The sequence below is a fragment of the Heterocephalus glaber genome, unplaced genomic scaffold (genome assembly GCF_053883595.1).
Source record: "Heterocephalus glaber isolate CG9 unplaced genomic scaffold, H.glaber_assembly_v1.0 deba00001594, whole genome shotgun sequence".
Taxonomy (NCBI): Eukaryota; Metazoa; Chordata; class Mammalia; order Rodentia; family Bathyergidae; genus Heterocephalus; species Heterocephalus glaber.
In genome coordinates, this window is record NW_028258369.1 from 10,543,631 (window position 1) to 10,559,349 (window position 15,719).

The 15,719-nt window shown below is 39.0% G+C and overlaps 1 protein-coding gene and 1 pseudogene across 2 annotated transcripts in view; both read left to right on the plus strand.

Moving 5' to 3' along the window:
- Bclaf3 (BCLAF1 and THRAP3 family member 3) overlaps positions 1–15,204 on the plus strand; it is a 77,361-nt gene extending 62,157 nt beyond the window's left edge. For both annotated transcript variants that reach the window (XM_087193649.1, XM_087193650.1), the window contains exon 13: positions 14,989–15,204. In XM_087193649.1, coding sequence (XP_087049775.1) covers positions 14,989–15,063 — 75 coding nt within the window. In that variant the 3' untranslated portion in view covers positions 15,064–15,204. The remainder of the gene's footprint in view (positions 1–14,988) is intronic.
- On the plus strand, positions 643–1,698 carry LOC110345970 (putative monooxygenase p33MONOX pseudogene; annotated as a pseudogene).
- Positions 15,205–15,719: the final 515 nt, after the last annotated feature.

Here is a 15,719-nt window from a genome sequence, read left to right on the forward strand (position 1 = left end):
AAGTTGAACAGGAGGTTATCCATAGCATTTTTAATTGACTGGAAAGAATCCATAAGATTTGAGGACAGTTTGTGGATGAACTCCATACCATTAGCCCCCACTGCCCCTGTGCCGTGTGCTAGGTCCTTTGGTGGCACTAAGAAGTCAAAGATAGTAAGACATGGTCCCTTCTTTGAGGAACATAGCTATTACTGGGCAAGAGATTCACAAAGATAAAGAATTGCAACATAAAAGTGTTAAGTACTGTAACACGCATAAATGCAGAAGGCTGAGAGAAAAGTTGACATTCCTTATTAGGCATCCCTTTGGGTTTCTTTCCTGTTGGCTTCACAAACCTCATAAGGTACTATTCTTCTGGTAGTTTTGCTGGTTTTAAAAACTGACCCATTGTGGGAAACAGTAAAGGGCACACAGAATCTCCGTTATTTGTTATAGTTGCATGTGAATCTAATTATCAGAATAAATTAAAAATTTTAAACTGTAAAGCCAGTGCTCCCTGCCGCACTTGTGATGGCTTGGGTCTGGATTGCACCATAGGCTCTCGGGGGAAGTGGATCCTTGAAGCCTCTTTAGCGTCAGTTTGGTTTGCAGACAGCTTGGTTGCAGTAGTACTGAGACCATGGATGGGCTCTGTCTGGGAGCTTTGCTGATTTGCAGCAGCTGGACAGTTTTCCTCACCAGTGACTGTGTCAGCATAGTTGTGACATCATTTCACTGCAGTAGTGGGGACTCAGCTCTGAATCTGTATAGAAAAAGCAGGTGGATCCCAGCCTTTCAATGGCTTTGAGACAACTAGAAGTGCCTACTGTTGAGCCTAGTAGACCTCTAGGCAAGGACTCTGCCCAACAAGATGAGCTGCTAGCATTCAGCTATGATGATGCCCTTGAGGAATCTGTACCTGCCCGCGACCCCTCCCCCACTGGACATGGGCAGCATCCCCAGAAAGCCAGTGATTCCAGAGCTCTAGTACCAGCTCCTTGCCAGGGGGAGGAAGGAAAGGCCGGTGGATTTCCCCACCCCCACCCCTGCTGTGACCATGTCCATGGCCACTAAGAGTACAGACAATGTCCTGGTGGTGAAAGCTAAAGCTACCCCTGTCATCACGAATTTTCTGATCACAAAAACTAAACCTGCAGAGTGGAACAATAACAAAAGTAGAGAAGCAGCCTGCATCAGCCCAGCCCACCTCAAGCAACACCCCTCATCCTTCCCCTAAGCAGGGGCCTAGAATCACTTCTGATTCCGCTACAGTCTTACCTGGCCCAAATGCTAGCACCTTGGATCCTAGAAGTAGGACGACAACTTATCAGTAAATGGAGCCTCTTTAGACCAAGGCCGCTCCAGAAGTCTGATTTTACCATGCAAGTCTGCAAAGAAGCCTGAAAACCCTCTCAAGTGGAGCTGATCTGTGCCAGGTCACCCGAATGAATAGAGCTCCAGCAGCCTCACGCCATCCAAGATGGATGTCCCAGTGACAGAAGGGGAGAAACAACTGACAGGGACCCAGAACCTCAGTGTGCTCACACTCACTGAATTCTTGAGTGCTTTCTATCCCAGAGACTCTAGATAGAGGGTTTTTTGTACCTATTCTCCTTTTACCTTGACTCTGACATAGGAATGGTATCGTTTTTTAAAAATCTCTTACAGGGAGGCTAGAGCTGGAGACATAATTGATTTTTGATAAACAGTGCAAAGCTTGTCCTTGTGTAGAAGAACCGTCTGGTAATGCTTTACAGTTAGACAAGAATAATCTCAGCAGTGATCTTTGGGGGACTTCATCTATTTTTGTATCATTTACCCTAGACAAGAACTTGGATCATTGCTAATTATGTAAATGATGTTCATGCTATTCCAAGACACATTCTGATTCTTTTACCTCTATCAATGTGAGAATTGACAAATCTGGCATAGAGGTTCCCACTGATGAGTTTGGACAACTTTGGCCCTCTTAACTCTGCCAGTGCTGTGCTCTACCTTTGTCAACTTGGGGGACTTAAGCCCTATTTGAGATCTGGGTACACTTAACAGCTAGACTTGGCAAGAATCACTCTTTCTAGGCTAAGACTGATATCTTTTTGCTTTTTTGGTCAACATCATGGACCATTCTGTCCTGTGGCCCGTTCTTCATGCCTCTTGGCACCTTGTTGGGCCACTGCTGTAGGAGGGATACTTCTCTTCTATATATCACAAAACAAACAGTAGTGTATATCCTTTTTTGCACTTTAAAGTGCTATTAGTTTAACCATAATTTAGTTTGAAAACTTCCAAAGGGGTAAAATTCATACTACTGATTTGGTGCTGATAAATGGATGGGGGGGGAGGCGGGGCACAGCCCTACATATGCTAGGCAAATGTTATACCACTGAGCTACTTCCAGCCCATGGAAGTCAAACATTTTTACAGTAAAGAAGATGATAAGTACTGTTAGATTATAGACTTAGGGTTCATGTGAAATGTCACCTTATTTTGATTTCTTGTCCAGGTCAAGGCCTGAAACTTGGGAGCAAGGGTGGAGGAGTTCCAACTTTTCTGGTAATGAAAGCATTTTTACCAAAATGAGCCGCATACCTTTATGTAATATATATCTTACTGAGGAAAGAAAATAGAAGCTGCCTTTGTATTTCTCCTCATGATGTACATGTTAATTATCTTGAACACTGTCTCAAATATTTGCTGTTTTTGTTTGGGGTAGTATTTTCTTCATATAATGAGCTGGACTTGTCATAGAGATGCCGTGGAGTCTAAATTTTTCAGGGCAATTAATTTATTTGTATTTTCTGTTATGACAACATGTTTTGACAATAAGAATCTTTAGTACTTTCATAAATTAAAAAACCACCTACAGTCTTATCACAGAGAAAACTATCAAATTTTTGAAGGATGCATTTTAATTTGTTCAATTGGAAAGAATTATTATATTTATATGACAATTTGTGTAGATGCATAAGAATTACCACATTTTACCTAATGAATTTTGCATTTAAAAATTTTTAAAATTTATTTTATTGGTACATTTTAGGTATACAATATAATGACATTCATCATTGGAAATTTACACCTTTACATAATCTCTCTTGGTTCTTATTTTTCCCCCTTCCGCTGCCCTCCCTTCAACCCCTCTATCCCTCCCTATTTACAAAGACTTTGTTTCCATTTTTTCATTTTCTCATATTAATTCCATTCCCTTCTTTCCTTTTCCATACCCCTCCCACTTCTCATTCCCCTTTGCCCCTTTTCTTCCTATGTCACATTATCTATTAGACCTTTTAGTCCTTATTTACACTTTCAGTTTCTCACACTAGAGAAACTATTCAGTATTTACACATGTGTGTCCTATTTATTTCACTTAACAGTATCGCCTCAATGTGCATCCACTTAGCTATAAATGTCTCTAATTTCTCATTTTTTATGGCTGAGTACTACTCCATTTTATTTTTAAAAACCCACACATTTTCTTTATCCAGTCTCCAGTTGATGGGGAATTGGGCTGCTTCCAAGTTTTAGCTATTACAAATTGTGCTGCTCTGAACATGGGTGCACATATATCACTGTGGTATGATTCTTTTAATTCTTTGGGGAAGATACCCAACGGGAATAGCGGGGTCAAATTGGACCTCTAGCCCTAGTTCTTTGAGGTTTCTCCATATTGATTTCCACAGTGGTTGCACCAGTCTGCACTCCCACCAACAATGGAGAAGGGTTCCTTTCTCCCCACACACCTACCAGCATTTGTTATTGGTTGATTTCTTGGTAGCAGCCATTCTTTCTGTTGTTTTAATCTGCATCTCTCGAATGACCAGTGATGTTGAACATTTTTTCATATATTTATTTGCTGCTTTTACTTCTTTGTCTGAGAAATGTCTGTTCATTTCAGATGCCCATTTTTGGATTGGGTCTTTAAATTTGGGAGGTCTGATTTTTTTAAAGTTCTTTATAGATTCAAGATAGTAGACCTTTCTCTGAGGAACAGCAGGTGAAGATTTTTTCCCACATTGTGGGTTGTCTCTTCACACTGTTGGTGGTTTCTCTTGCTGTGCAAGAGCTTTTTAATAAGAAGAGATCCCACTTGTTGATGGTTTGTGCTAGTTCACAGGCAACTGAGGTTTTGTTCATAAAATCTTTTCCTACACCAGTGTCTTCAAGAGTTCTTCCTAACCTCTGTTCCAGCCGATTCGGCGTTTCTATTTTAATATTTAGATCTTTAATCCATTTTGATTTTAGTTGAGTACATGGTGAGAGATATAGGTCTAGTTTTAATCTTTGGCAAGTTGAAGCCCAATTTTTCCAGCACCATTTATTAAAGAGGCTGTCTTTCCTCCAGTGAGGGTGTTTGGCTCCTTTGTCGAAGATGGGATGGCTGAATGTGTCTGAAGTTGTTTCTGCATCTTCTAATCTGTTCCACTGGTCCTCAGATCTGTTTCTTTGCCAGTACCACACTGTTTTTATCACAGTAGCTTTGTAGTACAGTTGCAGGTTGGGGATTGTGATACCCCCTGCCATGTCTCTGTTACCTAGAATTGCTTTTGCTATTCTGGGTCTCTTCTTGTTCCAAATGAATTTTTGGATTGTTTTCTCTAGTTCTGTGAAGTATATTGTTGGAATTTCAATTGGCATTGCATTGAATCTATATAGTAGTTTTGGAAGTATGGCCATTTTCACTGTATTGGTTCTTCCTACCTAGGAGCAAGGGATGTCTTTCCATTTTCTTGTATCCTCTTTGATCTCTTTTTTCAGAGTGCTGTAGTTTGCAGTGTAGAGGTCTTTTGCTTCCTTTGTTAGATTGATTCCTAGATACTTCATTTTTTGGGATGCTATTGTAAAAGGAATTGTTTCCCTAATTTCTCTCTCAGTGAGTCTCTTATTTGTGTACAAGAAGGCTATTGTTTTTCGAGTGTTGACCTTGTATCCAGCTACTCTACTGAATTTGTCAATTAAGTCTAGAAGTCTTCTGGTGGAGTTTTTTGGGTCTTCTATGTAAAGTATCATATGATCAGCAAATGATGACAGTTTAACTTCTTCTTTTCCTATCTTTATTCCTTTTATTTCTTTCTCTTTTCTAATTGCTGTGGCTAATGTTTCCAGAACTATATTGAACAGGAGTGGTGATAGTGGAAATCCTTGTCTTGTTCCTGATTTGAGCATGAAAGATTTCAGTTTTTGACCGTTTAGTATGATGTTGGCTTTTGGTTTTTCATAGATGGCTTTTATCAGATTTAAGTAGAGTCCATCTATTCCAATTTTTTGTAGGGTTTTTAATCATAAATGCATGTTGGATTTTGTCAAATGCTTTTTCTGCATCTATTGAGATGATCATATGTTTTTGTTCTTGGCTCTAATGATATAGTGTATTACATTGATTGATTTGCATATGTTGAGCCATCCATCCATCCATCCCTGCAATGAATTCCATTTGGTCAGGGTGTATGATCTTCTTGATGACCTTCTGGATTCTGTTTTCCAGTATCTTGTTGAGAATTTTTGCATCTATGTTCATTAGGGAGATTGGCCTGTAGGTCTCTTTTTGGGTTGGGTCTTTTCCTGGTTTTGGAATCAAAGTAACACTTGCTTCCAGGAAGGAATTTGGAAGTATTGCTTCCCTTTCAATTTCCTTGACGAGTTTAAAGAGTAATGGCATTAGTTCTTCTTTAAATGTCTTGTAAAATTCATCAGTGAAGCCATGCGGACCTGGGCTTTTCTTTGTTGGTAAATATTTTATTACATTTTCATTTTCACTCATTGTGATTGGGGTGTTTAGAATTTCTGTATCTTCTTTATTTAACTTTGGCAATTCGTATGTATCTAGGAATCTGCCCATTTCTTCTGTTTTCCATTTTATTGGAGTAGAGGTTCTCAAAGTAGGTATTGATGATCCTCTGGATTTCTGTTGGATCTGTTGTGACTTCACCTTTTTCATTCTTAATGGCATGTATTTGTGCCTTGCCTTTCCTTTTTTTGATAAGGTTGGCTAAAGGTTTATGGATTTTATTTATTCTTTCAAAAAAACAACTCCTTGATTCATTGATTTTTTTGTATTGTTCTCTTAGTCTCTATTGCACTGATTTCTGTCCTGATTTTATAATTTCCTCTCTTGTACAAGCTTTGGATTCATTATGCTCTTCTTTTTCTAGGAGCTTGAGGTTCTGCATTAGGTTATTTATCTGAGTTTTCTCTGTTTTCCTAATATGGGCATTCACTGCTATGAATTTCCCGCATAGAACTGCTTTCATTGTGTCCCATAGATTCCTGTATGTTGTACTGGCATTTTCATGTACTTGTAGAAACTGTTTAATTTCATCTTTAATTACTTCTGTGACCCATTGGTTGTTCAAGAGGGTGTTATTCAGTTTCCATGTATTTGTTGGGGTTTTGTGGTTAATTATGTTATTGATCTCCAATTTTATTGCACTATGGTCTGATAATATACAGGTGGTAACTTCAGTTCTTTTACATTTACTTAGACATGTCCTATGAGCTAGCATGTGGTCTATTCTAGAGAATGACCCATGTGCAGCTGAAAAGAATGTGTATTCCAATTTTGTGGGGTGGAACACTCTGTAAACATCTATTAGGTCCATTTGTTCAATAGCTTGGTTCAGTTCTAGAATTTCCTTGTTATCTTTTTGTCTAGATGATGTATCTATTTGTGATAGTGGGGTATTGAGGTCCCCCACTACAATTGTATTAGTGTTTATATGATTTTTCATCTCTATTAATATTTGTTTTGTATAGTTGAGGGCATTCGTATTTGGTGCATATATATTTAGGATTGTCATCTCTTCCTCTTGGATTGTTCCCTTCATGAGGATGTAGTGACCATCTTTGTCTCTCTTAATTAGTTTTGGTTTGAAATCTACTTTGTTTGCAAATAAGATTGCTACCCTTGATTTCTTCTGATTTCCTCTGGCATGGAGAACTGTTTTCCATCCTTTTACTTTCAGTCTATGAGTTTCTTTCTTTTTTTTTTTTTTTTGGTACTGGGGATTGAACTTGGGTCCTTGCGCTTGCGAGGCAGGTGACGGAACCACTGGGCTAAATCCCCAGCCCTGTGAATTTCTTTTTGAGTTAGGTGTGTTTCTTGTATACAGCATATTGTTGCATTTTCCTTTTTAAACCATTCTACCAGTATATTTCTTTTGATTGGTGAATTGAGGCCATTAACATTGAGGGTTATAATTGATAGATATTGATTTATCCTTGTCATGATGTTTTACTTTTGTTGGCTTTTTTATTTCTTATTTTTTCCCCCTTTCCCTTTAGCGTCTTACCTTGCCTGGTGGCTTCCCTCTGTTGGGCGTCATGGAGTTGTGGCCTTCATTGCTTTTTTTCTAGGATATTGTTTAGAATTGCTTGTAGTGCTGTTTTGGTGTTCATGAAATTTCTCAGGTGTTCTTTGTCGTGGAAGTATCTAATTTCCCCATCAATTTTGAAAGATAATTTTGCAGGATACAACAGTCTATGTTGGAAGTTATTTTCTTTTAGGGCTTGAAATACTTCACTCCAGGCTCTCCTTGATTTGAGGGTTTGTGTTGAGAAGTCTGCTGTGATTCTGATGGGCTTTCCTTTGTAGGTGATTTGTTTCTTTTCTCTGTTTGTAGGATTTTGTTTTTCTGTTGGGTTTCTGGGATCTTGACTATTATATGTCTAGATGTAGATTTTTTATGATCATGGCTAGTTGGAGTTCTATACACCTCACTTATCTGTATGTCCAATTCTCTACCTCTGTCTGGGAAGTTTTCCACTATTACTTCTGTGAACAGTTTTTTTATGTCAATTGTGCTTTCTCCTGTTTTTTCATGGACTCCTATCAGTCTTTTGTTATTCTTCTTTGCATCATCTAGCTGTTGTTGGATTGATTTCTCATGGTCCCTTACTATTTTTAAGAAATCTCTTTTTTCACTGTCTCTAACCATGATCCTGTCTTCTATATCTGATATTCTATCCTCAGATTCCCTTAATCTGCCGTGGATACTTTCAGTGGAGTTTTTGATCTCCTGAATATCTGTTTGAAACTGTTTCATGGATTCCATTTCTTTCTTATGTTGGGCGATCATGGTTTCCATTTCTTTCTTATGCTGGGTATTCATGACTTCCAGCATGTTTCTGAGCTCATCTATTTTTTTATCTGTTTCTGTTCTAGAGCTTCTAATCATGTCTTTCACTCTGCTCACCATCTCTGTAGATATCTGGGGATTATTTCTGCTTTGAATTTTTTTAGAGCCTCATTCATCTGTTTTTTTACTTCCTGTGCTATCAGTTCAGGGGATCCAGGTGGTTGGTTATGGGACTTTTCCATCTCATTTCCCCCAGGATTTACCCTTGGTGGGGTGGAAGTCTGAGTTTGTGCCTTGCTTAAATGCCTTCTCATTTTTGTTTTTGGTACTGTCCTTGGTTTAACTCCTGTGTTGATAGTTTGAAATTGCTTATTGTAGGTATCTTTGTTGCTTGTAATTAGAACCCTTATGGAATGATTGCTTCTCAGAGGTGTCTTCCAGATATAGCTGGTCTTTAAGGTTTGAGTCTCTAATGACTCTAAGGCTATCTCATTTTCCTTATACTAGGAATGTTTATTTACTAGATCAATACCAACACCTTAGCCCAAGTGATACAATCAGCAACACCATTGCATCAAGTACATCTTTGAAAATGACATTTTGTGGTAGTTATTAATCTATCACCTTTAGCTGTGTGAATTAAATCAAGATCGAGGACCAACCCAACATATAGTGAATAAACTCTTCAATATAACAACTTTACCCTTTGGGATGGGGAGTTAGAAGGGGTTGCGGAGGGAGGAACAGATGGGAAGAAGGATAGGGGAAGGTTAGCAGTGTGGCCAGAGGACACAGGTGAGAAGGAAAAAGAGAATAATAGGAAAATAAAGAAGAACTCCAAATGAGGACCAAAATAGGGACAAAAAGGGAAGATGAACAATGTGGGAGAGCAAGAGAGTGAGTGTAAGAAAGAGAGAAAGGAACAAGAAAAGAAAGAAGAAAAGAAAAGAAAGGAGAGAAAAATATTGGTAAAGAGTAGGAAAAAAGTTAAAGATAAGAGGAGCAAAAGAAACGAAAAGAGAAAAAAACTAATAATACTAATTTTGCAAATAAAAAATAACCATGAAGATGAAGGGCCTCTTTCAGAGTATGTCTCTGCTGTCACAATAGACAACGTGGGTTGCAGTGTGCAGATATAAGTCAGTGAGTCTCAGCAAGCCAGTCGCAGACCTGTGAGATTCAGGCAGACTTCTAGCTGCAAGTCCCAAGTCGAGCTCCCTGTCCTCCTGTAGGGTTGAAATCTGCAGAGTTGTATTGCAGGTTCCAGCTGCCCTTCCCCTGAAGATAGTCCCGGTCCTGATGGGAGGTGAAGATGACACCAACTTACACAGTACAGTGGTCTGGTGGTCCAGTGTCCTCTGTGTCTTTGTAGTGTGGAACCAGGTGGCCTTACAGAGAAGAGGCCAGAGGAGCGGGGGCGGGGGTGTCCAGTGGATTGCTGCTGGGGTGTGGGCTGATTCGGCGTGTTCCTTGCAACTTGCGACCTTGGTACGTCATCCGCAGACCTGCCTGTCTGCAGCGGGCTGATTCTGGATGTTCTGTGCAACTCACGACCTTGGTAGGTCGTCCACAGACCTGCTTGTCTGCAGCGGGCTGATTCAGTGTGTTCCGCCTGACTCGCGACCTTGGTATGGCGTCTGCAGACCTGCCTGTGTGCAGCAGGCTCATTCAGCGTGTTTCACATGACTCGCCACCTTGGTATGGTGTCCGCAGACCTACCTGTCTGCAGCGGGCTGATTCAGCGTGTTCTGCGTGACTCGCGACCTTGGTATTGTGTCCACAGACCTCTCTTTCCTGTTTCTTCCTTGAGTCTAATCAGTCTTATGTTATTCTTCTTTGCATCATCTAGCAGCTGCTGGATTGATTTCTCGTGGTCCCTTACCATTTTGAAGCAATTTTTCTTTTCCTGGTCACTAATTGCTATCTTATCTTCTATATCTGAAATTCTGTCCTCACATTGGCTCATTCTGCTGTATAGACTTTCAATGGAGCTTTTAATGTCCTGGAAATCTGTTTGCATCTGTTTATGGATTCTATTTGTTTCCTATGTTGGGATTCCATTATGTTCCTCAGCTCCTCTCTAGATTTATTAATCATGTCTTCCCCCATGAACACAATTTCTGCTGTTATTTTAGAAATTATTTCTGATTTCATTTTTCCAGATCCTCTTTTGTTGCCAGTTCAGGGAGTCCAGGTGGTTAAGTATCAGAGTGTTCCATCTCATTTTCCTTTGGGGTTGCTGTAGGTGATCTGGAAGTCTGGTTTTGAGACTTATTTACGTGTCTTCTCCTTTCACCAGGGCGGGGAGCAGGCAGAGTGGGTGTGTGCTGTTGGCACCCACGTGGCTCACCTCCTCTGTGCTGGGAGTGGTGCTGCAGCGGCCCAGAAGCCTCTTTCTCTGCACTGGGAGCGGTGCTGTGGTGGCCTGAAAGCCCCTTCTTTTGCCCTGGGAGTGGTGGTACAGCAGCCCGGAAGCCCCTTCCTCTGCTTTAAAATTGGTTTTTGTTTAGTTTTTGTAGTACTGGGGATCAAACCCAAGGACTTATGCATGCTAGGCAAATGTTTTACCACTGAGCTACGGCTTCAGCCCTTGAATTTTCTCTTTAAGAAAGAATGGGGATACTTTCCAACAGAAGCAGGAAAAATAAAACTGGGTCAGAAAGTCTTTCATTTTTCATTATCTAGCAAACTCGGTAACCACCAGACAAAAATTGATCAGCAGCCACCAAACAAGGAAGGGAGAAGATGCTAATGCAGTAAGGTGTGAGGGAACTTCCAGCTCCTTCACATCCCCCATAAATTGTCCTGAGAAGAGAAACAGTTGACAAAATCTTGGTGACAGTGTGCCCCCAAAAGGAACAAGGAAACTGACAGGATGACACATGGAGAACAGTAAAGGAAACCCCTTGGAATGCCAAAGTCTTTGCTGCCATTGTGGGGCCTCAGCAAAAGAGTTTCACCAGGACTAGTAATTTTCTAGATCCCAGAGCAGCCTGGGGAAGCCAAAGCCTTCACGAGTAAAATACACTTTTGACTGGATCCAGCAAGCCTTGGTTCTGCACATTTAATGAGAATTCAAAGAAAAGGGATCCAGGTTCCCCAACAAAGTTCAGAAAAAGGAATGATTATGAGTCCTAAATCCATTAAAATGTACATTTTAAAACTGAGGATAGACTGTAAATACATATGACAAATCTGCACAAAAATTAACATATGTCAACGAATTGGAGCATGGTGGAGGAAAAGTGGGATGGACACTGCAAACACACCTCCTTTATATATATATATGTATATATATTTATTTGTACATTTTAGGTATACAATACATTTACATTTATCATTGGGTGTTTGTTCCTGAACATGATGTATCTTAGTTTTTATTTTTCCCCCATTACCTGTGCGACATACCTCATTTTTAATGGCCAGGTGTCCTGTAAAGTTATAATGTCTTCAGACTATAATCTAGGAAAAAACCCTAATGACTAACATTAAGTTTTTCCATCTTTTTCTTGACCTTAATACAGTGGTTCTCAAAGTATAGTCCCAAACCAGCAAAATCAAAATCATCTGGGAACTTGTTAGAAATGCAGATTTTTGGTCTCGCTCCAGACCTCCTGAATCGGAAATCCTGGGGTTAGGGCCCAGAAACCTGTGATTTAACAAGTCCTTCAGGGGGTTCTGTTGCATACAAGTTTGATAACCACTATCTTACTTAGCTCTCTTAGGAAGCAGTGGGCCTTATGGTGAAGAAATGTTTATCTGAAGTTCAGCAGCCCCTTTGGCTTCATTTCCAATTTTTTTGTACTCAAATAAAATTAAATCTAAAGTTTAAAAAGTATAGTGATTCCCACATCAATCCTGTCAATACATATGAATAAATAGAGGTCTAGTTGCAACTTGTCTACTGTAAACACTGTTGGTTGGTTATTGTTTTTGTCTTGGGGAAATTGTTTTTGTTTGTACTGCAAATAAGTATTAGTTAAAACTAAAATGGAATACAAAACTTTCCCCCTGATAATAAAAAAAATTGTTAAAGAAAAGACTGCAGGCCCAAAATGGAGTCACTCATTCCCAAGGTCCTTACACATCACCACACCAAAATCCAAGTTGTAACGCTTCACCTTCCAAGACATCAGGAGAGAGAACTGATAGCCAAACCGTTAAGCCAATGAGATTTCACCTAAATCTTTATAAGGAAAGTAACCTTGAAGTAACTAATGTGATATTTTTCCTGGTTCCTACTTTCCTCTGTTTCATTTCGCCTGTAAAACCCACTCAGTCTGCTTAGCTCCTTGGAGTGCCTTTCTGTTTTGTAGACTAGACTGGATGCTGCCTGGTTCATGAATTGCTATTTATTTATTTATTTATTTATTTTTAATTTTTTTTTTTGGTATTAAATTCTTTTGTTGGTACATTGTAGGTATACAACACAATTACATTTCTCATTGGGAATTGTACCTTTACAGAATGCATCTTGGTTCTTATTTTTTCCTCATTCCTAGCCCTCCCTTCACGCCCTCCACCCTTCCCTATTTACAAAGACTTTATTTCCATTTTTTCCATTTCTCATCATTTTTCCTTTCCCTTCTTTCCTTTCCCCTGCCCCTCCCACTACCCCTACCCCTTTGGACCTTTTCTTCCTATTTTACATTATCAATTAATGAGTTGCTATTTAAAAGGACAATGAGGGCCAGGATTTAGCTCGGTGGTGCCAACGCCTGGCAAGCGCAAGGTCATGAGTTCGATCCCCAGCACCAAAAAAAAAAAAAAGACAATGAGATCTTTGAAACTCCATTTGTTGAAATTTTGTTATTTGACAAAGTACATGGAATGGTATGTAAACAGGAAAAAATTTATAACCCCATTCCTCATAAACATTTATGTAACATTTTGGTATTTTTCAGTAATCTTTTGTATGGGCCTTATTTTGGGGGTAGTTGGGATTATATTTTATGTATATTCAGTCTTTGGAGATAGTCACATACATGTTTAAAATGTGTTTGAAATTTGTATGGCATTCAAGTGCACCTATTATAGAGGACAAGAGATAAACTCCCATTCCCAGAAGTCTAAAACTGTCTTAATGAAATCTTGAATTGCCATGTTAAAATGTAGTAACTACATTTTGCTGTACACATTGTTACTAACAACCAGATTAAACTTTACATGTACTTTTGTAGAATAAATTTTTATCTCAAATTCTAATCCCTTCTAATGATACTTCAAATAATATTTAGTAAAAAAGAAATTGACTTCAATGTTGAGAAGTTCTTACTGACAACAACTTGTGCAGGGGGTTGCAGGGAAGCCAATGCTGCTAATTTAATGGTCTCTTAACAACTGAGGGGAAAGGTTGTCAAGATGTTCCTCAGAAAGCTAAACATAGAATTACCATATGGTCTAGAAACTCCTCTCCTGGGTCTAAGAATTGAAAACAGGAACTCAGATACTCATACAGCAATGTTCATTGCAGCGTTATTCACAATAGCCAAGAGGTGTTGAGAACACTCAAGTGTTCATCAGCAGATGAATGGATAAACAAAATGTGGTATATCCATACAATGGACTCTTATTATAAAAAGGAATTAAGTATTGATAGCACTTGGTACAATATAGATGAACCTTGAAAATGTTACACTAGGGCCAGGGATTTAGCTCAGTAGTTTCGTTGCCTGCTGCGCAAGTGCAAGGACCAGAGTTCAATCCCCAGTACCAAAAAAAAACAACAAAAAAAAGTTATACTAAATGAACTAAGTCAAACAAATGGACAAATAGATGATTCCACTATTGTATGAAATACCTAGAATACACTGGAAATAACTTTCTATTTTATATGGGGAGAGGGGCCTCACCTGAGTTTTATTAGTAGCTGGAAGTAATGTCTGTTTCTATCAGAAAGAAAATAATTTGGCTATGGTTTTCCCACCAAGTTAAGCACCTTTCTCTCCTTAAGCCAAATGTCCTTTCTAATAAAACGTGCTAAGTGGCCCCTGATTGCTTAGAGAGAACATTAAGAATGGTGTCTCAGGAGAGAAGACTCAAGCAATTCCAGTTTTTCCTTTCCAAGAATCACCTTCCAAAGTCAAACTTATTCCAAGGAAATGATCGTGTTTTTAAACATTTTAGAGCTTGTCTTTTTGAATCTCATTGTTTGGAAAATCTTAAAAATCTCTTTCCACTGAGTATATATTTGAGCCTTAGAAGTAGGATGAAAAATTTTAAAGAGTCAAGTCATACATAGCACATAGTAGGCATTCAATAAGTATTTGTTGCATTAAATAGCAGATAAAAAACATGGATAATAATTGAAAATTTAAGTGAGATCATACATTGTGTCATTCAAATTACTTTAGGCTTAAAGGTATTGAGATTGATTTTTCTTTTAGTTTGAAAATTAGCTTAAAAATCGGTTTCCAAGAAGAACTTCTAAGATGATTTCTCATTTAGAGAAATAATATCATCATTAAGATAAATATATAGTCTCAAAATACTGTAAATCCTTAAGAGGAACTACAGTGATGTAGCTAAGCCTCCTTACTTTATGGTTCTGGAGGCCTCACTGAGCACCTACCGTGTGCACCATGCCCTAGACTGGGCCCTTCAGGGAATGTGAACATAGACGTTATGTGACCAGAGGTACTGCCTGGCTGTAACATGGGATACTGCTGATAATGGATTGCCTCACTGGTTTTTAAAAGCTATGGTGTATCCCAGCACATAGCAGCCTAAAGCAGGAGGATTGTCACAATTTGAGGTCAACCGGGTCTACATAGTTAGTTCAAGGCCAGCCTGAGCTACGTAGAGAGACCCTGTCTCATAAATAAATAAATAGCAAGCGTGCTATGGGGTGCGGTAATGTCTGGAACTTGACAGACATCTGGGTCTTTTATTCTTTGAGGTAAATGCTCATAATGTCTTTGTGTTTCTCTCTAAAAAGCCTGGAGGCATGGGGAAGTACCTTCCTGAAGTTTACTGTATCCTGAGCTGCCTGGAATCCTCTTTTCAGAGGTGAGAACTTGGACCTCAGAGAAAGGAGAGAGAGGACAGGTGTGGTGCATGCCTGGAATCTCAGCACTCTGGAAAGTCGAAGTTTCCTACTTTTAACTCTTTACATCTCAAGAACAGACATCTTGTCATTTTTCCTTCCACTCTTAGGCTTGGAGGATATGAACCACACAGCAGTGCCCAGTAAATGTCATAGACATTAAAACAACAAAGAAATCTAGAGAAATGTGTTTGTTTTTTCTTTAGTAAATCAGTATTGGTGGTGGGAAAAAAGTCTTTCATTGTTTCCAAGAAGACATAGTGTGGTGGTATGGTTGAACTGAAGTTAGAAACAGATCATCATGCATTTAATCTATATTTAAAATGTTTTTATTTGGAAATAATTTCAAATGTACAGAAAAAATGCAAGAATAGTACAAAGAATATCCATATACCATTTAACTCCAATTCAACTGTTAACATTTCTCATTTGCTCTGTCATTTGTTCTCTATGTTTGTGTGTGTTGAGGAGAGGTGGTATTAGAGACCAAGTTTGGGCCTTAGTGCCCACTGCTACTAGAGTGTGTTTGCATATAAACCTTTTCAGTAGCCATGTCCAGGAAATATTCCATAGGATTCTTCCTTCCTCCTCCTATTTTATTTGTATGCCAGTTCTTCTACAGC